Source organism: Camelus dromedarius, chromosome Y (genome assembly GCF_036321535.1).
Source record: "Camelus dromedarius isolate mCamDro1 chromosome Y, mCamDro1.pat, whole genome shotgun sequence".
NCBI lineage: Eukaryota > Metazoa > Chordata > Mammalia > Artiodactyla > Camelidae > Camelus > Camelus dromedarius.
In genome coordinates this window covers 19072419-19095806 of record NC_087473.1, presented here as the reverse complement: position 1 = coordinate 19095806, position 23388 = coordinate 19072419, and the positions used below count along the sequence as shown (strand labels likewise).

Genomic DNA, 23388 nt, shown 5'->3' with positions numbered 1-23388 from the left:
GGGTCGGGGAGGAGATACTGTATTTCATCTCCTCTATTTAGGGGCACAGATCACCCCAAGGCAATACCGAAGGCCACACAGTCAGCAAACTCCAATGTCAGATTCAAAGAAACGACCCATTCTTGGGAAAGCCAGCCTTCCTTTGAACCCGATGAATCATTTTGGTAGGACTTACAGCTAACACTCAGTCCTCACCAGGAAGGTGGAAGGTATTTTCCTGAATGCAATTATAATTTTTTTTCTTTCCTGGACTTGCAGAAAAGATCCTAATTAGGGATGCAAATTGCTCTATTTGCACGTCTTTAAACAGGAACTGTCTGTGGGAGCAGAGCACGACAGCACGTACCGCTTCTCAGTGTACAGAAAGGTGGTCCAGCGAGGCTAACCCGGGTGCCTGTGTGAAGACCCAAAATCCTACGCCTTGGGGAGACACCACCGCAGCGGGGTGAGTTAAGGATGGCTACGGATACACACATTCTGAGCTCTTTTTTTTTTTTTTTTTCTTTTCTCTGTTGCCATGGGCTGAATTCATGAGCGTGGAATTTTGAAGGCTTTTTGGTTGACTATTTTTTTTTTCTCTTCTAAGAATTCAGTGAATCAGGTTACACATGGAGAAACTGATTCCAAATCAACTATTGAGTCAGTTTCTCTCCTTTCTCCTCCCTTCCCTTCCCTTCATTCGTTCATTTCTTTCTTCCTTTCTCTTTTGTAGCCAATAACTATTTTGGGGGGGGGGGCTAGTTTCTGCTTTTATGCAAAACCGATTTATGGAGGAGGAGATTTATATGACATTCTTAGTATCATTTTGAAGTTCAAATATGGGTAACCCTTTGCAAAAGGAAGATGGGTCTTTCTTTCTTCCTTTCTTCCTTCCTTCCTTTCTTTCTTCCTTCTTTTTCTTTCCTTCCTTCATTCTCTTTCTTCCTTCCTTCCTTCCTTTCTCTCTTTCTCTCTCTCTCTTTCTTTCTTCCTTCCTTCCTTTCTTTTTCTTTTCTTCCTTCCTTCCTTCTTTCCTTCTTTTCTTTCTTTCCTTCATTCTCTTTCTTCCTTCGTTCGTTCATTCGTTCCTTCCTTCCTTCCTTCCTTTCATTCTTGTTCATTGCAATGAAGTTTGCTGTTGTATGATTCTGTCATCATACCTCCCCCACCCCCCCATTCCCAATTATATACAATGATCCACTACCCTGGTATCCCCATGCAGTGGTCTAGATTTGGGCTGATGCAAAATCAAAAAAGTGGACATCTTCAAGTCATTGTCTCTTTTCAGGAGATCCAAATTCATCCCATCTAGGATCTTAGATCTCTGGCCATAAAGACCAGGAAGCTACTCAGACAGACATGATGAAACTCAGGTAAGAAAATCAGACGTTTATATGGTGAACGCATTGACTATGATGGACAGTTCTGAGACACAAGATGCCTCAACTGGTGCTCTGCAGTCAACGGTCCTGTAATAAAGAAAGGTAGCAGACATTTTCGCCATGGATACGAATATGAATGGCACATTTCTTTTTTTTTTAAAGAAATTTATTTATTTATTGTTTGTGTTTGTTTTGTGGGGAGATAATTAGGTTTATTTATTTATTTTTTAATGCAGGGACCGGGTACTGAACCCAGGACCTCGTGCACGCCAAGCACGCGCTCTAGGGTGAGCTACACCCTCCACCCCATAAACGGCACATTTCAAACACAGCTTTTTTATGTTAAAATTGCATCAAAACACCGATTCCACTGACTCTGGGCAGATGGAAATCCTTTCTGTAATTATTGGTTTGGCAACAGGAGACGTCCTGGGGAAAAATGACTGGGTGGATCAAAGGGGTGCCATCTTGCCTGGGTAGCGTTGTTTTGGGGGAAGGAGAAAGGCTGGCGGGGGAAATATTTGAGGTACGCGTTTGAAATAGGAATAAAGGGGAGATGGAGGTTGAACCCCAGCAGACTGGTGTCTGCTGCCTCCGCGGTGTCCGGTATTGCCTCGGGGAGAAATGCATACTTAATTAGAGAGACAAGATGTGTTATCTCCCCTGCAACGGAACCCCCCGGGATTGTTTCTGAATTACGTCCAACAAGACAGATCGTGGGGAATAATTTGGGAGGGGGTGGGTGTCCAGTTTGTCAACGCCATGCCCCACGTGGATTGCTGTTACAGAGCAAGTGAAGTGACGCAAGACAAGCCATAACCTGGCATTAGGAATTAAGATGTGGGCATAAAAGACCCCAAGGCATTATGATTCTACACACAAGGGAAATTCATGAACACTCATCTGAAGAAGCCAACCAGTTGGCTCGGCAGATGATCTGCATACGTGCTCACAACAGACAAGTTTCACCAGAACATTGCTTTTTGAGGTGGGACGTCCTATGAAAAGTGTGTCTGTGTGGTCCCGTGAGTGCCAGATACTGAGTCCTGGACCATCAGACCTAAGATACAGGTGTCTCCAGGTCAGCCTCCTTGGAGGGAAACTCTGCACCTGGATTGTGTAGAAACACCAAAAGGAGGTGTCAAAAGATGTTTGAATCTGTTCTCCGGGATGAGAACCACAAAGGGTGTATGAGTTTCCATCCTGAATAAGACAATAGAAAAGGAGAAGTGTCTTAAATACAGGGTCCCGTGGCAGCTCCATTAGAAGCTGGTCTGAAATCTCATCAGTTCAAGTGCCTGGCATTTATTATCTGATCGTGGAGTAGGGATCCACTGATAAGAGAATGATCCATGATGTGATTGACAATGTGGGACTTGAGACAGAGCAAAATTATCAAGTACACTCAGCTGGTCTCTTAATTCTCTCCTTTCTTCTGTGGCATCTATCTCTTGGCTTTGCGTGTGTGGTTTTTCTTCTGTGCAAGCAAATGTTCCTTCAGCAATGCTGCTATACGCACGGGTCTAAATTCCAATGTGAAAGAAAATCCATCAGGAAAAGTTACCAGGAAAAGCAAGACCCTTCTTCGCTGCATTTCAACTCAAGGGTCTTGGTATCTCTTGCCCAAAGAAGGCTTTGTTTCTGGGTAAACGTTTTCCAACTTCACCTCTTGGAAGAACATTGTAGTCTGTGTGTGAGCTGAGCGTCCAGGAACGCCTCCGTTTGAGCGCGGCTGGCTGTTACTATACAACCGCGATGGCCAACACTTGGAAGAGGAATTTCTGAGCCCCGCCTGTGCCTGGGGAGAAGGTCTGCTAGGAGCCCTGTGCGTTCACAGGAAGCCTGGAATTGAACGTAGCTCATGAGACCATCCTTCTAAAAAAGTCCTCCTTTGCTTTGCAGAAGCCTCTTCACCTCCCTGCCTTGGCTGTGCGTACTCTTAAACACGTGCCCGTCACAAGGGGTAACCGGCAAGAAGCCTAATGTCGTCCTGATCATGGTGGATGACCTTGGGATTGGCGATCTCGGTTGCTATGGGAATGACACAATGAGGTAGGGTCATCTCCTGAATCCTATTTATCTATCGTTCGGGCTTGGAAGATTGATACACTTTACAACTGTGTCTACCTGCAAAACCCAATTGATTTTTTTTTTTAAACAAGCAAATTATATTAAATTCAGGGCTGTTTGGATTGGATTCTTGGCTCTGCATTTACTAGCCGTCAAATCTTAGACAAGTGTCTTGACCTCTGTGTGCCTTGTTTTTCTTGTTGGCTGAGTGCAGAAGTGAGCAGTATTACCTGTGATTTCATACATGCAAAGTGTTGAGAATTGCTACCTGGCACACACTGCGTCCTCTTTGATACAGACTATTAAGATGAGCAGTAATTTTAATGCCCTGGTTTTACTTGGCGGAATTAATCACTGTATGCTTCCTTATTTTGGAAGCCAAACAGAACTTGGAAGGTGACATCTTATTTTGACAATGAGCCGTCTGAAAGAAGAAAACCATGAAACAGAAACTCAGAGGTTTCTGCTGGATGATTAAAACCATCTGCATGAGCCCTGCCTATATAAAGATTTGCACTGTATCATTATAAGACATATGAACTGCACACATTAGGAATTCTTTCATTGTGTCACTGATAGGTGTCACAGCTTCTCATCTCTGCTTGGGATTAAAAAAAATTAGGAGTCATGAAAAAGTAAATGTCAAAATTAATCATTACTTCTACTGAAAGGAGCAAAAGCTCAAAAAAATGTGCATAAGGAAATGAATGGTAGACTTTTGTAGATATGGTGGAGTTGTGGGGTGTAAATATTTTGCTGAAAACACTAGCTCCTTGAGAAGTAAGATTATAACATAACATCTAAAAGTGTCATGTATGCCCCAGGAATGCAGGCTATATATGCTAGCATATATATACATATACTTATATATACAGACGTATCGATACACACCCCTACATATTTGCAAATTGAACCACGCTTAAAAGACGGTGGATGAATTTCACATTTAAATGCAGAGAAATGCTTTAGCAAAGCTGGAAATTCTGGAAGTAGCAAGTTGCCATTCACCGTCTGTCTCATGAGTAAATCTAGGACTGATTATATTTTATTTTTACCCGACTAGGAGATGGCTCCTCTTCTGTGGAAGTCTGCCTTGGAGTCTCTCGTTGGAATCACATATCCTTGTGTTTAATCACAGGGCAGTTTTTTGACCTACATGTAGAGTAGGGACATTCATCAATGGAGTTGTGGGTGGAAATAATCCTTAGGTCTTAAGTAGCTGGATGTAACTAAAGTCTGTAAGTAATTAGCCATAATTAACCAAAGACACTGAAATAGTTTGTGTGTATATATATATATACACAAAAATATGTACATGCATTTTTTAAAATAGATACCAAGCTGCAGAACCAATCCTGCAATTAACAATAGTTGCATAAAAGCAAGTATTTTCATCCTGAAGTGGACAAAGAAAAGAAAAGAAAAGAAAAGAAAAGAAAAGAAAACTGAGCAAGTGACCCTCTGCTCCCTCCTGAGTTCCCGGAATTGCAGTGAACAGGGATGTTGGCTACCTTCAGATCTCTCTTCTCAATCCCTCTCTCTCGCTGTGTCTCTCTGCTCTCTCTCTCTCCTTTCCACGCCCCGTTCTCCGTCTCTCTCCATTTATCCTCCTGCCTCTCTTCTCAGGACTCCTCACGTCGACCGCTTAGCCAGGGAAGGTGTGCGGCTGACGCAGCACATCTCGGCAGCCTCGATGTGTACTCCCAGCCGATCTGCTTTCCTGACGGGAAGATACCCCATCCGGTCAGGTGTGTCAGCCCCGAAGCCTGCTGTCCCGCTAGGATGGTGTGTCTGTGTGTGTCTGAGAGCGTCGTGCGTGCTCGTGCAAGAACGGAAAAGGGGCATTGCGTGTGGCGGGGTGTGAGCCCCGTTTGCAGAGCACCATCTCCTTCCTCACGGGATGTCTTCTCTTCCGTGCACAGACCACCTCTCCTCCTTCCAGAAAGCTCCCAAACTCTCTCACGCTTCAACCGATGATTGCCTGCCCACTGTAGGTGCATTTTATTTTATGTTTCATGTTCCATTTAGGAATGGTTTCTAACAAAATTTCCCGTGTCATCCGGTCCCTTGGAGCCTCTGCTGGACTCCCTCCAAATGAAACGACGTTCGCCGCCTTACTCAAGAAGCAAGGATACAGCACAGGACTCATCGGTGAGACGTGATTGTTAGTTTGACCCATTTCCCTTAAAGTAAGGATATACGTTTCTCTAGCCTCGACTTACTGTTTTCTTGAAATCCCTTTATTTAAAAATTTGTTTGGATGGGTGCCCAGGAGTGGGATTGCTGGATCAGCTGAACTCATCTACAAAACAGAAAGAGATCACAGACGTAGTAAACAGTCTTATGATTACCGGGGGAGAGTAGGAGGGAAGGGATAAATTTGGGGATATGAGATCTGCAGCTGATAACCACTGTGTGTTAAAATAGATTTAAAGAAAAACAAATTTCTGTACAGCACAGGAAACGATATTCAATATCTTATAATAACCTTTAATGAAAATGAATATATGTATGTATATGTATTATATATGGTTGGGGCAACAGCCAAGCCAGCATAGCTGTTTTAAGAAAACACACACACACACACACACACACACACCCCTCCCTAAATGGTACCTACTCATCCATTTCTAACATAATTCAGGCACCACTGAAAAACCCTTTCGCACCCGACCCCTCAGTCTTCACCAGATGTTCATCCTACGTGGTTTCGTACCACCCTGTGCACCTCATCTTTGCAAACACCCCCCTGTGCTATGATGATCTTTGTGCATGATTCTCTGCAGACTCTGAAATCCTTCATCTCAGCCACCATGTCTAATTTAACAAACGCAATTGATCCACCCAAGAACACACAAATATCTCTCTGCACTGCTAACTTTTTACATGGTGTCAACATTGGACTCTGGCTACACCCTTTATCCATTATCCAAACAGAAAAAAAAAAAAAAAAAGAGTTTACAGTGAATGTTTATTTTTCAAAGTTCACACCCTCTATCTGTCACCCAAACAGAAAAAAAGGGACTTTCAAATAAATGTCTCTTGGGAAATGTCCATGTTCTCAATCTTTCACCTAAACAAACAAACAAAAAAGACATTCAAATAAATGTCTCTTGAACACTGTCCACACCCTATATCTGTTAACCCAAACCAAGATAAGGAGCATTTACATCCCATTAGAAATTCCTTTCTGCCCCATCCCAGTCCATCCCTCTAATCTGACTCCTTTTTGCCTCCACTCCTGTTCTGTTTGTTTGTTTGTTTGTGTGGGGAGTTAAGGAGGAAGAGAAATCATGAGACTTACTTATTTGTTTTAGTGGAGGTACTGAGGACTGAACCCAGGACCTCGTGCACGCTAAGCCTGTGCTCTACCCCTGAGCTACACCCTCCTCCCTCCAGTCCTCTTCTTGACGATCAGTTCAGAAGAGAAAAGCGTGGTGCTCCTTTTGGCAACAGTCATGGTCTCTGGTTAACTGTATTGCAATGAGACGGCCTTGCCCATGGACGAAATCATTAACAATTACAGATGGGAGGGGATTTCTGAGAAAAAAACCCGTCTCCTTAATTTCAGAGACAAGGAAATGGATTCTTCTCAAGGCGGAAGAACGTAGGAGGTGTTTTAAAGGGACAGTTGCACAACAAGGAAGATCGATTTCTCAGGCTCCCTGCCCCTTTCACACTGTCCCACTGTTTGGTCTTCTGCCCAGCTCATTATTTCATTCAGCCTGGACCATATGGATGTCCCTCTCCTCACTATCTGAAATACTTGCGATTTTGGTAATAAATTTGACATGGACCCGCGAAGACCATCTCGCTGAAATGGCAGAACACAAAACTGACAGCCGTAGCATGACCTCTCATCCACCTGCCCCCTCAGGCGCTCGGAGATGTGTACGTGCATCCTCTATGTGGCCACAGCTGCATGCAAGAAAATATTAATGTTTTAGAAGGCACACATGATCACAGTCCCCTGGGGTCCACACATTAGCAGGGCTCATGCGGATCTTCCATTTACTGTTGGGGGTGTGGCAAGTTTTACTGCCTAAATCCCTTACTTCAGCGAACTTCAGTGGGAGACCCTAGGATTTCCATCCAGCCAAACAGCCCAGCACCCATTCATCCATACTCAGTCCATCCTCCATCATTTATCTGTATCTATCATCTGTCTGTCTGTCTGTCTATTTATCTATTATCTATCTATCTATCTACCATCTATTTATTTATCCATCTAATCTATCTATCTATCTATCTATCTATCTATCTATCTATCTATCTATCTATCTAACATCTATCTATCTAACCTACCTACCTATCCATCCATCCATCCATACATCCACCTTATCTATCTATCTATCCATCCTATCTAGCTATCTATTATCTATCTACTATCTATCTATCTATCTACCTGTCTATCTATCTACCTATCTATCTTTCCATCCACCCAACCATCCATCTATCCATTCTATCTACCTACCTACCATCCCACTAATATCTAATCACACATCTATCTATTCATCTATCCATCCATCTACCCATAAATACAGATAAGCATGCCCCATCCATCTTCCATCATTTATTTGTGTATGTCATACCTACCTATCCATTCATCCAACCATCAATAATCTCTCTGTTCATCATGTATCCTCTATCTTGTCTCTATCATTTAACTATATTTGTGGCTATAATTTATCTATGTATCTGTCTATCTAGCCATCCACCTATTCATCCATCTATCTTCTAGTCTATCTCACTGCCTAATATCTATCTACCTACCTACTTGTCCATCATCTACAATCTGCCTTGTCTCTGTCGTGGATCTATCTTTGTGCCTATGACTTTGTCCTCTCTGTGAATGAGAAACTGCCTACTTCAGATCTTTGCTACAAATCCACAATGATGTTTCTCTCGGTTTTCTTTTCGTCCTGTCTGGTCACTCACAACCGGATCTCAACACAAACTTCTACAAGATAGAGAAACAAACAAACAAACAAACAAACAAGCAAACAAACAAACGTGAGTCTATGCTCAACTCAGATGTTTTAGCCGAGGGGAAGTATCTGCTCATCCATTTTTGTGCATTGGGCGATTGTTTCAAATGAAGAAAGTCTCGTGGTCTTTGGCATGTGCTGACGTATAGTGCTTTGCTCACGTGTGTGTTTAATTTCAGGCAAGTGGCATCAGGGTTTAAACTGCCAATCCCGAAGTGACCATTGCCACCACCCATATAATTATGGGTTTGATTACTTCTACGGGATGCCATCCACACTGGTGGACTCCTGCTGGCCAGATCCTTCCCGCAACATGGAATTAGCCATCTCAAGCAGACTCTGGCTCTGTGTGCAGCTGGTCGCCTTGGCGGCTCTCACTGTCACGTTGGGGAAACTGAGTCGCTGGATCGCTGTCTCCTGGTCCCTCATCCTCTCCATGATTCTTTTTGTTTTTCTCCTGGGCTACTTCTGGTTCTCCAGCTATACATCCCAACTGTACTGGGATTGCCTCCTCCTTCGAGAGCACGAGATCACCGAACAGCCCATGAAGGCAGAACGAGCTGGGTCCATCATGGTGAGGGAGGCGGTTTCATTTTTAGAAAGGTAAAGCTAATTTTTAAAAGAATCCATGTGCTAATGATGAAAGAATGAGTTTTTTTTTTTTTTAAAAAAAGGAGATGACAACTTGAACCATATTGAGTCAAGACAAGGAATTTACTAAGCATTGCCATACTTACGGCTTCAGAATCATACGACGTGTTTTAGAGGCCAGCTGGACTTTTCCAGCGGTACCTCATACTGGGTCAGGCCAAGGTCAGATCACCCTAGATTCAAGCCCATTGATTGGGCTTATTAATTCACAGCGTGTATTGTCAGTGTGTTAATTTACAATCGGAAACATATTTGCCAGGGAACTGGACGGTAGAATAGGTTGACCATTTTATTATTTCACTGCTAGGGAAAAAAAAAATCTACTTGGGAAATTTAAATCAGAAGGGCTGCCTTGGAGCACGTGACGTCTAAGGGATATTATTTGGAAGAGGTCAACGTTAATCATTATAAAGCCGTGATGCCTCCACAGCACAGCAGCTTTTTTTCACCACTGTTCTCTACTTGTTGGATTAAACCTTTCTCTTAGGAAAAGGCTGTGGACAGGTTTTCTGCGGACCCTTCCAATGTTGACTGAGGTTTTATCTTTCCTGATCGCCATCCTGGGGTCTGGGCTTCCAGGAATAGTTCATATTTAGTGATGGCAACAGGCACCCAGTAAGAAATAGGCTCGTGGGCATATGTGTAGGGTGTGCTATTGGTCCTTACAGTAGAGACCTGGCAAGAGTACCCTTGAGACGATGATATCTTACGTGAATCTTCAAAGGTGAGTCATAGGGAGTGGAAAGGAAGGAGTGGGCTGCAATGACTGGCAGCAGTACAAGTCGAAGGAAGATGGCGTGTTGGCAAGAATCCGTGAGCAGTTTGGTCTCAGCATGGAGTATTCCAAGGCAGGAAGGGTCAGGAGAAAAGTTGGGATGTTTGGCTGTCAACTCAACGGAGAGTTGACTGAGGGTGTAAAGGTTCTTCTGTAACCTGGTGACTAATTTTGCCCCAACCCCATAGCCCAGGTAAAGATAAAGAAGACTAAGTGTGCTGGGGGGAGGTTGAGCCATCTTTGCATTGTAGATACAACGGAATGGCTGGTTTCCTTTAGGGCCAATGAACGTACAGAGTTCTGGGAAGTTAGACAAAGGGCACACTGGCAAGTGGCAAGGTGGCATCTGGCCCTTCCAGACCTCAAGAGGAGCAAACCCGTTCCATTGGGTCAGCCAGTTCGAGTCTCCAAACAGCCCCACAATTGTCACTTACTGTTCCCCACGAGTACTTCAAGAATACATGCTGGTGTGGACCTGGTTTCTTCACCAAAACCTCGGTGGAGTTTCAAAAGTTCTAGACGCTCTCCAACGACACACTCTTGAGAGGGAAGAGCCACAAATGGTGAGCAGAGACTCTGAAGCTCTGCGAGCCGCTCTGTTCGTTAGCCATCATGTGATCACAAGCTGGTGGCTGAAGTTCTCACATCCACAAACTGCTTTTCATCCAGGTTCTCACTGTGTGAGTTGTCTCCCAGGGCTGCAGCCATATCCATGTAGTTATTATAGTACAATTCTTGAGGTCAGAAATCCGAAATTAGTCTTATGGGAACTAAAATCAAGGAGCTGGCACGACCAGTTCCTTCTGGAGGTTCTAGGTGGGGAATCTCTTTCTCATCTCTTCCAGCATCTAGAGGTCACCTGCGTCCCTTGCCTTGTAGCTCTCTTGTTCCCACCTCTGCTTCTGTTGACACCCATCCTCTTGTATTTTTTCTGAGTTTGACCCTATTGCCTTCCTCTTATAAGGACTCTTGGGATTGCATTGGGTCCACCCAAATAATCTAGGATGCAGGTGCTGGGATTCGGATCCGTGGGCATCTTTGGAGTGAGGCATTATTCAGCCCACCGCATTGAGCATCACTCTTTATTCTGACAGCTTAATTGGGCATGCTAAGTGGTTTTAAGACTTAACACGTGCTCTGAGTGTGAGATCCTCAACCCCCACCCCACCCTTATTGTACAGATTTCGCTGTGAAGAACGATATCGTCTGAAAGAGACTCGATGTAGCACAGCCAACTCTGAGGTGGAAAGTCATCTTCCCTGGTCCACCTTCATGAAGACACAGAGTGAAATCATACTGCAGAACAAAAGCTCTTCTGCTCTGATTCTAGCAATTGCCCTCATCCTTCATCATTTCCTGTGCCTTTTCCTTTAAAATATTAGATTCCTGGGGCTGCTATAAAATAGCCCCACACACTGGATGGCTTAAAACAAGAGACATTTATTCTCTCATGGCTCTGGAGACCAGACGTCCAAAATCCAGGTGTTTTCTGAGCCATACTGTAGATTACAGGATCCTTCCTTGCCTCTTCCAGACACTGGTGGTTGCTGACAAGCACTGGCGTTCCTTGGCTTGTAGCTGTAGGTTCCAGGTGGATGTTAATTTTGGAGGATGCTATTCAATCTAGCCCGCCATGGCACAACCCCCCCCCCTTTTTTTTTAAGTTCATTTCCCCACCCCACCCCATTCTCTGCGCTCTGATATCTCATCAGAGCAGACATTTCTCCAAAACGGTCATTTGTGTTGTGTGCTGCCCTGGTTCTCTGAGGACCTTTCTTTCCAGCAGGCAGATTGTCAAGACTTGACGTGGGTCAGGTTCGTTCCCTGTGCCCTCACATGAGAACCAAAGGTGTGCGGACAGTTTTCCAAGAAGTTGCTGTCCTTGCTTGCTCTTGGGTTGTGCAAATGTCGAAGTTCCTAAAAAGTCCTGTGTCTCTTGGGCTGTGACTCTAGTCTGGGACTTTATGAGCCATTCGAAAGTGTGCCAAGGAGAGCTAGATTAAATTTTTTAACTCCCTGGTGACAGGGAGAGCTAGTTTTTTTTTTTCTTTTCCATTATAGTTTATTATAAGATATTGAATATAGTTCCCTGTGCTGTACAGTAAACCTTTGTTGGTTATCTATTTTATATTCAGTAGTGTGTATCTGTTAATCACAAATTCCTAATTATATAGTAGTATGTATCTGTTAATCTCAAACTCTTAATTTATCCCTGCCACTGTCCCTCTTTGGCAACCATCGTCTGTGAATCTGTTTCTGTTTCATAAATAAGTTCATTCATATTCTTTTTGTTAGATTCCACATATGAGTGATATCATGTAATATTTGTCTTTCTCTGTCTGACTTACTTTACTTAGTATGACAATCTCCAGGTCCATCCACGTTGCTGCAAATGGCATTATTTCATTCTTTTTTATGGCTGAGTAGTATTCCATTGTATAAATATACCACTTCTTCTTTATCCAATCATCTGCTGATGGACATTTAGATTGTTTCCATGCCTTGGCTATTGTAAATAATCAGGCAGGGCTACTTCTCAGTGCAGTAGTCCTAGGTATGTCCTGGGGAGCTTTCCAGATTCTGGAGGCTCCTGGAATCCACCCCAGGCTAGGATGATCTCTTAAATGGGCTTCCTCAGGTGGAGAAGGATTGGAATATTGCTCACTTTTGAAAACTCAAAAGCAGTGTGATTGATGTCTTCTCAGGCACCGTCAAGGACCCTTCCTCCTCCTTTTCTGCTTTCTTCATGTGCACATCCCTCTCCCCACGGCGGATGCCTTCATGGGCGTCAGCAAGCACGGTCTGTACGGGGATAACCTGCAGGAGATGGACACCATGCTGGGTAAGTGTCAGAACATAAGGAGATGAATGAAACCTCTGTGTTTGATGTTTTAGGACACCCAGAAACTGCCCCCAGCCAACCTGCAAAGGACACCCTTTCTCCATAGCTGAGTGGTTGCTTGTGTAGGGCAAAGAGGTTAGGAACACAGACGAGGAAAGAGAGCTGGGTTCTTCGGGGGCATCTCATAACCCACCCACCCCCAACTCTTCCATGCAGGCATTTCACAGGTACCAGACAAGTCCCAGAAACTTCCCCAAAGCTGGATTCCTTGCAGGGCCAAGCCCAGTTAGAGGCTTTGATGCAAATCCCCTACCCCTCCCAGGGAGAAACCTCTGGTGCCTAGTGAGTCATGCATCCTAAATGGGAGAGAACTCAGTACCTCGTATCTCAAAGCAGGTTTCTCAAGAACGGTGAAAGCAGGATGTGTGTCCAGCATGAGGAGGAAGCGTGAGAGATGAGATCAGGAGGGGAGTTGCGGCTGGACCTGCTGGGAGGATTGGAATCGGGAAAATTGGGGTGGGATGCATCAAGGCAAGGGACTGCTGATACAGCTCCACTAGGCAAGGCAGGTGAGAGACTGCAAAAGTGCCTTAGAAAGTTTTCTATACACATTATTACATTACATTACACTGTGTCATTATATCATATTGTATTACATAGATTACCAAATGACATTGTCTTATATTATACTACGTAGATTACAAAATTATATCATATTATATTACATAGATTACAAAGATATACAATATGCAAGTTATATAGAATCTATACATGTAAATAAATATTGAAATATACATATAGATATTTTATATAATATGTGTATCTCTAGCATCCATTGAAGATTCTAAGGATTTCAACCCAGACAATTATATCCTTTACGGATACCGGCAGACTTGGAGATGCTTCTATCCCCTGTGTTTAGAGAGATTAAAGAAATTAATTAGATAGTGGCCATGGGGAGGCTACATACACTTTTTTAGCACATTTATACATATAGATATAAAATATATAATACATATGTTGTAACTTTAGATAGAAAATGCCTATAATATAAAATGTAAATTTAATCTTTATATAAATACATCATCTAATATAAATTCACATACATTATATGCATTTCAGTTGATGCTAGGAATATATATATATATATTGCATTTATATTATAGATTTATATTTATAGAAAGGGATGAACCATTTCTATGACCACAACCATATTCTTTTTTTAATCTAACTACTAAGAATAGTAACATCTCAAAGTAACTTCATAACTGGACGCAGCTACCAGCCAAGGGATGCGAGAGCGTCTCAGCCACCATCAGGAGGTAGGAAGGGGCATGGAAGAATCATGCCCAAGAGATTTGAGAGAGAGACGAGGAGGGCGAGAGCCAGCCCACACCTTCATCCAGGACTTCTGGCCTCCAGCAATGTGAGAGAAGAAATTTCTGTTCTTCTAAGTCCTCCAGCTTGTAGCAATTTGATAGAACAGCCCTAGGAAACTCACATAACTGGTTTATGAGAAACCATCACCAATTCAATCAGCATACCTCCCCATGCAAACTAAGGGCATTGGCTGAAATGGGGGGAAAAAAAATGGAACTTCGATATTGTTTCTCTCTGGATGATAGACAGAGCCAGTTAAAAAAAAAAAAAAGGATAGCCAAGATCTATACATTTCACAAAATATCAAAAGCGCACATCTTAACTAGCATACAAGAGGCCCCTTGCAAGCAGGAATGATTGGCAACCATACGACATTGTTTTGACTTCCTTAATAAATAATTTTATAAGATAATGATAGAAACACCGAAGTCCCAAAAGGAGAATCAGCAGGAAGAACATCACTTACAGATTCAAAGGGCAATTGTCAGTATAGGATTAGGAAGAAATCCATTTTCACTCATAGTTTAACTTAATCACCTCTCAAGCACCAGCTCCTGATGAGGAATTGAGAAAATGGACACTCATTATACACTAATTTGGGGAGTATAAAATGTTTCATCTTTCCCCTTGTCCATTTAACCATGGATCTCTCTGTAAAAATTAAAATAAGATAAAATAAGATAAAATGAAATAAAATAAAATAAGATAAAATAAGATAAAATGAAATAAAATAAAATAAAATAAAATAAAATAAAATAAAATAAAATAAAATGAATGGTACATTTTAGATGAGAAACATTTTTTGCAATGAATCCCAATTGGGACTTATATTAATGTCCAAGTCTCATAGTGTCAGTTTTATGTGTCCCTTTTTAAAAAAAAAATCATTTCAGGCAAGATTCTTGATGCCATTGATAATCTGGGTCTGAAGAACCACACCCTCGTCTACTTTACATCAGACCACGGAGGGCATCTGGAGGCCAGGAGAGGCCACATCCAGCTCGGAGGATCGAACGGAATATACAAAGGTGAGGATGCGAAATCTGAGAAACTGGTGGTGACAAAGCGCTCCTAGGGTCATTCTAATGAAAGTCTATGGGGTGAAGAGATAAATGTATAAAAGACTGTGTGCTTAGGGGACAAAACAAATCCACCATGGAAGCTGTTAACTACTGAAATTCTATTTTTTGCTCATGTATGTATACCTATGACCGAACTATTATGCTGTACACCAGAAATTGACACAACATTGCAAACTGACTATATTTCAATTTAAAAGAAATATCTCCATTTCTCAACAGACTATGATTAAAACTCCACCTTGAGTAACTTAATGAAATAATGAAGATCTGTTAACACTGTAGAATGGCTTTTCCTCCTTGTTTAGTCCAGGGAATCTTGGTTTAATGCCAGTTATCTTGGTGCCGTGAATATTATCTTCTGCGTTCATTCTCAATAATGCCCTGGTTTGGACAATAAATTAGCATATACCCATACCATTGCATTCAATGAGTTTTCAGGGTACCAAATGCAGCAGTGAACCAAAAAAAAAAAAAAAAAAAGACCCGTGCAATTATGGAATTAAAATTCTCATGGAGGGAGACACACCAGGGAAAGAATAAATTCATAAATTATATGGTAGGCTAGACGTGATCATTACTATAGGAAAATAGAGCAGAAGCAAAGGTGAGGGGAAAATAGAGAGGAAAAAAATTGGTGATGGGGGCGGTGGTGGTGTCTTGCTATTTTAAATAGTGTTCCAGCAGGTTGTGCTGAGAAGGTAACTTCGAGGAAAACTAGGAGGGTGGGAAAGAAGCAGATGTGCATCTGACATAACAGCATTTGAGGCGGAAGGGACAGCCTGTGCAAAGGCCCCGTGTTGAATATGGTCAAAATCCTACCAGCAGCCCCAGAAAAATAATCCCGTGGGCATGCACTGCTGACCCTATCAGGACTCTGCCCATGGTAGGCACTGAGCAAATATTGTTGATCGAGATTGTTCTATGATTTAATTATGTGACGACTGTCACCAGAGTAGGACCATTCTAACTGGAATTTTGTAATCTTGACCCCGTAACACAGGTGGAAAAGGGATGGGCGGCTGGGAAGGTGGAATCCGTGTTCCGGGACTTATCCGATGGCCTGGAAAATTGCCAGCCGGGAAAGTGATTGATGAGCCAACAAGTTTAATGGATGTTTTCCCAACTCTGGCTGCGGCGTCCGGGGGAACTCTGCCTCAGGACAGGTGATGTAACATATATGTGTATAATCTGCTAACAAGGCTTGTTTTTATTCTTTCTCCCGAATACCTGGGTAATTTTACTCTTCTTTATGTTTATGACTGTTGAGTGTTATTCTTGTGTCAGAGACCGGTCTTATATGACAACGGTCCATCTGAGACTCCTTGAAGTTTTTGACTGGGACAAAGATCGAGACGGGAAGTTTTGGAGGTGACAGCACGGCAGGTAAAACCCAGTCATCCATACAAAATGAAAAGTAACTCTCCAGTCTCTGGTGCGTGAGATCCAGAAGGCTGAGATGATGGCAAACCATTCAGTGGATACTTTGAAGTTGATCATGAGCGTCTCGAATTCCATCAAGAAGTCTTCCTTCATACGGCAATGGTACACTGTGACGGAACTCAGTTCTCAAAGCCAATACTTGAGAGGCAAGTGTTGGTAGAAAAGAAAGTTTGTTTTATTCCAGAGGCTGGCAACCAGGGAGAAGGTGGACTCTTGTCCAAAGGCCACCTCCCCTCTGTCGATCAGGGAGCAATAGCTTTTAAAAGGGTGAAGTTTTAGGGGTGTCTGGGCACAGGGAAGGGGTTACTTCCAGAACAGCACAGTGAGCTCCAGCAATCATCTTGAAATTGGCCATGTGGTGGCCCGATCAGCATTATCATGATTGTTTTAAGTACTGTTCAAATTCAGTTCCAGGGTCGATCTGTTCCCATTTCTTTGAGGCCAGTTCTCAAAATTGTGGCCGCTCCTGTCCTGGCTGCAGCCTGGTCATTCTGCCTTTTCAGTTATCTACAGAACAGCTCAAAGGATATGGCTCAGGGTATTTCCTGTAGCCCTTGAAGAGATCCTTGGCTTTGTCAAATGACTAAACTCCTCCTACTTTGTTTCGCTTGACTCTCCGTTTGTTTCTGTATTTTCTCATTTCTCCTGTGAAACTTGTTCTTTGGCTAAATTCTTTCTGCAGACAAGAGGCAGGTGGAGGACGTGGGTAGGCGGCAATCTGTCCTGGGAAGGCCCCCACTGGGTCCTGTTTAATTTCATTCCTCCCTGCCAACAAATGATCCATTAAAAAAAAAATATATATATATATATATATAAAAATAGAGTTAATGTCGATGTAATTTTTTAAAGTTTCTAAGCCAATCACAGTCATAAAAATGCTTTTTCAAGGTATCAGTGGGGTGCACTCAGTTTGGGGCATGACTCTACGGTATATTTTGGACTCACAAAGGTCCAGGGAGAAGCTTAATCTCAAGCAATATTGTCCTTTGAGCTCTGATTGGGAAATAAGTTCCCTGCCTTGGTTTTAACCAGCAAAGGGAGTTGTTCTCGATTCATATGTAGATAAACTTTTTTTACTTAACGACTGTAGCTATTCACATGTATACGATAAGACTAGAACATATTTAATGGTCTTCAAGGATTTTTTTTTTTGAAGGGATTACCCATGCAGTCAATCATTTACATGAGAATGAAGACAGGTTCCTTTCTTAAGTGATCACTTTTAGGATTAGGTGAGCTTCATTATTCTACTTTCCGTTACCAGATATGTTTGATTATTGTTGTTTCTTAAATATAAGGTATGAGACATTTCCTGATATACAATTAAAAGTTTAGGACTTTTTTTTCAGAGGTCCTGTAAAATTGCTTTCTCGGGGTAGCGATACCAGAATTGAGAATGGAGTTCTGATTTGTGAGATTATCTCGTCATCGCTGGGTAGATCATGTATTGACCTATTCCTTGGTCTTTTCATGTCACTGTAAAATCTTAGATTTTTTTTTTCCCCATGAGAGTACGCTGTCTTTGAGGGCACGCATAGATCTTCTTAAGTATTCAGCACGCTTCTCTCTTGGGTGAAGGAATGTCAAGGAGTCCACTGACCATCCTTCCAACAGCCTGGGGTTCAACTCCCCCGCGTCTGATCCCCTCCACATGTATCCGCAGGGTGATTGACGGCCGGAATCTCTTGCCCTTGCTTCGGGGTGACGTCCAGCACTCAGGACACGAGTTCTTGTTCCACTACTGTGGTCCTTACCTGCACGCCGCCCGCTGGCATCCAAAGGACAGTGAGTACACGAGCCCTTGCTTCCTACGGATGCCCAGAGTAGGGTCACTCAAGTCTATTTCCAACACTTTTTTCTACCCCCCTCCCCACCTCACCACACCTCACACCAGTCCTTTCTTCCAAGGGTTGCCACGAAAAAGATCTTGGAAGAGTTTCTGAGCCACTTTCCTTAGAAAAGCAGGGGGATGCCTTTAGGAAATAAAAATTCTGAGCGACACCATGAAGGACTGTTTGAAAAGATGTGTCCAGTTATATATGAGGGGATTCTGATGTTCTTGTCCTGCTGTAAGGGTCCAGTGACATTTTAGCATTAACCTGTGGGCAAAGAGAAAGACCAGAACGATGCTTGAGAAGGTAAAGAAGAACACAGGGCAGTTGGCACATGGGTTGATGTTGCTGCAATGTCTTTTCTCCTCCAGGCAAGGCGGTGTGGAAGGTTCATTATGTGACCCCAGTATTCCAGCCACCAGGGTCTCAGGCCTGCTATGTGACCACCTACTGCAGATGCTCAGGAGAACTGGTCACCTACCATGACCCTCCTCTCCTCTTCGACCTCTCCAGGGACCCCTCCGAGTCCAGCCCTCTGACACAGGACACGGAGCCCCTCTATGATTTCGTGATCAAGACAGTGGCGGACGCCCTGGAGGAACACAAGAAAACCATCGTCCCGGTCCGACAGCAGCTGTCGGAACTGAATTATGACAGCGTGTGGCTGAGGCCTTGCTGTGGGGTGTTCCCGTTCTGTTTGTGTGACAAGGAGGAGAACTCTTAAGCTGTGCAGGGGTGACAAGGGTTAGGGGAGCAGTTGAGAGCTGGCGATGTGGGTTTCCAGCTTATGGGTGTTCAAGGTGGGAAGCAATGAATTTGAGGGCAAAAGGGGAACAGGACACATCATCCCAGAATGCACTGCTCTGTGATGGGTTGTTTTGCACTAAAGGCAATTAAGATCCAGTAGACTCAGAAGATGCTCCTTCCCTCTCCCTTAACCACCTAAAAGAATTTAGACGGGGAAGCTACACCAGAAAGAGGCCTATTGCCAGAGATGACTTTTATATCAGAACGACGTATCTGCACATGACGGCAAATATTTGTTGACCAAACCCCTGTTCTTCTCCCCTTTCTATGAATTGCCTCCCTCCCCTTTGAAGCCCCAGACCCCTACCCCTTTCTGCTTACCCCAATTCCCTAACTGCGTTGCACTCTGAAGTCTTTGTGGGGAATCTCATAGGCATGTCATTAAATTTGTTTTTCCCCTGCTAATGTGTCTTATCTCAATTTAATTATCAGACAAACCAGTGAGCCTGGAAGGGAAAAAAGGACAAGTTGTTGTCCAACCCAATGAAAACCAGTGCATTGTACTCCCTTTCCAGATGATTACACGTCCGTCTGTTGTAATGGTTTTTGCTAATTTTTGTTTGCATTCTTGGTGCAGAATGTTGGTTTAATTTCCAAGTTTTAAAACATATTCAGTGCTTAAAAAAAAAAAGAAAAAGAAAGAAAATCCATAGCTATTTGTCCCAATGGCTCTGTAGCTCTTCAGAACATAAGACTCTTTGACCAAGGAGAAAAAACATCTACCATGTAAAGAATGCATTGAAAGGGTCTATCAGAAGTAGCCATTAAGCCAGTCAAAAGGGTTTATTTTTGCCTGCCCCAGACAGAAAATAAATCAAGGGCAGCACAATTTTTTGGTACAATGTAGAAGTCTACATGACAATTGGTTTGTTCTCCAACCATTGATAGAACATCGTCCAGAGCAAGAAGGTTCCTGAGAAAAACCAAAGCAGGGACTCAAAAACCTGGTAGGGGCACCTGCGTTGATTGCGCCCCGCACCTCTGCCGCCAAGGACGTGCTGGAACATCGATGGAGCATCTTATTTCCTTCTTACTTCACCCTCGTGATTTGGGGACCACCCCATGCGCGCGTTTCCCAAGGCTGCCTTAAAAAAAATGGCCACAAACATGGCGGTTTACGAAACAACAGAGCTGTATTCTTTCAGTGTTCTGGAGGCCAGAAGTCCAAAAATAAGGAACTGGCAGAGCCTTGCTCTCTCTGAAACTCTGGATAGAAGCGTTCATTTTGTTCCCCCCAGCTTCCAGTGGTGGTTTACCCGCAATCCTTGGCGTTCCTTGCCTTCTAGAGGTACCCCTCGAGTCTCTGTCTCCATCTTCCCTTTCTGTGCCCACATTTCTTTCTCTTAATAAAAACATCCTTCATTGGATTAGAGCGCACTGTAATGCCATAGGACCTCATTTTGACTTGGTCACATCTGCACAGACCCTATTTCCAACTAACGTCCCATTCATAGGTACCAGGATTTAGGACATCCATGTATCTTTTGTGGGGAGACATTTCCACCCACAATACCCTATACAACAAATATCTAGGGTTTGAAACTGCTCTGTTGTGTTGCTCAGAAAGACATGGCTCACATGTTACGAGACTCATAGTGAACCACCGGCCACGCCAACCACAAATCCCCATGCACACCTCCACCATGATGCCTCTCCAAGCATAACTCCAGGAGTAACATGATTATGTGTGTTCAATATTTTTTCAACACGTCTCTATTCTTTCACTGCCTTTACTAAGGAAGAGTATGCCAATCTAAAGTCAAGCACAAACAGCCATATTCATATTGGGTATTAAGCAAAGATTTTTTTTTTCCCCCAAGACCTCTTGGCCAACCCTCTTAGAAACTGTTAGTTGACAAAAGGCTGACTCATAACTCGGCCACTTCTTGTCCTAAGGTTTCCAATACATCACTATTTCATCACCTATCTTATGAGAAGCTTCCTCTTGAATTTAGGATGTGGTAGGACAGCGTCTTAGGATTTTAGCGTAAGAAAGATCTGCCAAGGCTGTCTCATCACATCCCCTTGTTTGATGGATGAAGAAAACGGAATGTAGAGATATTTAAGGGTTTTAGCCCTGGCCACATCATAGCATGAATGGAACCCAAATTGTTTGTCTCTCCCTTTTATTTCCTCCAGTTGCATGTTGAGTAGAGGGTAGACAGCCAAGGAAGCATCCTCTTTTCTGCATCCTGGCATCTATAGAGACGAACAAAAATGTTCTACGGCATTTGATGGGCTGGATTCAATAGCAGCCATGCTTCTTGGCAGCTTAGTGTCTTGGGGCAATTTTTCGCTTCAACTGCACTCATATATCTCAGTTTAAAAAAAAAATAGTACCAACATCATGGAATGGCTGCAAAGATTCAGAGAGATGGTGCTAGAAAAGACTTCGCACACAGCCCCATACAGAACACTAGATAAATATTTGCTTTTCTATGAGCTGTTTTCAGGATCCCTTAAAAGTTAACTGCAAGGTATATCACGTATCAAAATGATGCAAACCTTTGCCATTTGTCCAAATGACCCAAATGATAATTAATTAACCATTGTCCCAAAGGCAGTAACAAGTTATATAGTTCTGCCTGGATGTAGAGTTACTTAAACCCTTTTTGTATGTTAAACTGGGGGATGCAGCATATACGTGGGAACAAGGGTGTAGGGGAAATCTGCGTCGTTTCCTCTTCAAGTTGATGTGAACCTAAAACTATCCTTTTAAAAGTATTTATATTTCTGTACATATAACATATATTTATATACATATAAAAATTATTTTCTCCCATCCCCAATATCCAACAATCTCAGACTTCTTGAGGAATAGAGATTTTTAACCATCTGATTAATTGAACCACTAGGGGGCACACTCATATAGTTGAGAACTTCCCTGACTCAAAACCCCTAAGAAGACACAGCGGGGGAAAAAAAATGTGACAATGAATACACGTATGTTCATGTATAACTGAAAAATTGTGCTCTACACTGGAATTTGGCACAACATTGTAAAAGGACTATAACTCAATAAAAAATGTTAAAAAAAAAAAAAACCTAAGAAGAAACAAACTTTTTAAAGGCATATGCAGAATAGATAAACAAGATTATACTGTGTAGCACAGGGAAATATATACAAGATCTTGTGGTAGCTCACAGCAAAAAAAAAAAAAATGTGAAAATGAATACATGTATGTTCATGCATAACTGAAAAATTGCGCTGTACATTGGAATTTGCCACATTGTAAAAGGACTATAACTCAATAAAAAATGTTAAAAAAAATTTATACATTTCCTTCATGTTTATAAAGGTAACCTAAGCTTCAAATTCGTTCTTAAAAAAGGAATTTGCAAGGGACAGACAACTTTTCAACGTCTCACCTTCAATTGGATCAAGACATTCACCCCCACCTTCCTCGTGCAACTTAAAAGAATCATTTACAGAGGTTCCTCCAACTGGTAATAAGTTTGTGTTGTAAATCTTCTGATAGGAATTTCAGAAAGTGGAAGTTAAGGCAAGACAGAGTCAGGGGGAATAATCAAAGGGCATAATTTATCATCTGGGCTTTTTCTGAGCAATAGGACGTTGGTGACAGGTAGTATTTGTGGTCTATTTTTAACTCATTCCTCCTGGGTCTGGAGAGCATTCAGAAGAATCCAGGCGTGGAGCTGGGTGTGGAGCAAAGACGCCTCCTTTCCTCTGTCTTGAGACACTCTTGTTTCAGGGATGGAAAATGAATGAGAACTGGAGGTGAGGTTTGCACACAGGTCATTCCAATGTTGTCATCAGTACTTGGGTATAACTCTTGGGTGTAACTTCTCCATGGAAACAGTACATCTGTTTGGAACTGCATTTGGGAATTCAGAATTTTTTTTTAAATGAAACTTGACTTTGGATGCTACTGGGTTTCGGGAGAAAACCCTAACTCCAGGATGGACTTCCAGATGGTAAAGACTCGTGGTGCTAGGGTTATGTCATCTCCGTTCCTCAGGTCAGCAAATGGCTTTGGAAGTCCAGCCTCTGGCCAGAGGGACTTTCCGTGACACTTGTTCCAGAAAACAGGGGGAGACATAGACAGCCCTTGTCTCCAAGAAGCACTTGTGTGGGTTGCCTGGATCCCCTGAGGTGAAGATTACTGGCTGAGGGCGGTGGTCCAGACATGTCTGGATTT

General features: G+C 42.8%; 1 protein-coding gene across 1 annotated transcript; it reads left to right on the top strand.

Annotated features, from left to right (window-relative positions):
• The first annotated feature begins 1338 nt into the window (after positions 1–1338).
• LOC135320422 (arylsulfatase F-like) lies at positions 1339–19584 on the top strand. The gene is made up of 10 exons (XM_064483542.1): positions 1339–1352; positions 3264–3413; positions 5058–5179; positions 5460–5582; positions 8599–9022; positions 12551–12687; positions 14961–15095; positions 16150–16312; positions 18253–18374; positions 18793–19584. Exons 1-10 carry the CDS (start codon positions 1339–1341, stop codon positions 19143–19145), a joined length of 1743 nt encoding a protein of 580 aa, XP_064339612.1. The 3' UTR covers positions 19146–19584.
• Positions 19585–23388: the final 3804 nt, after the last annotated feature.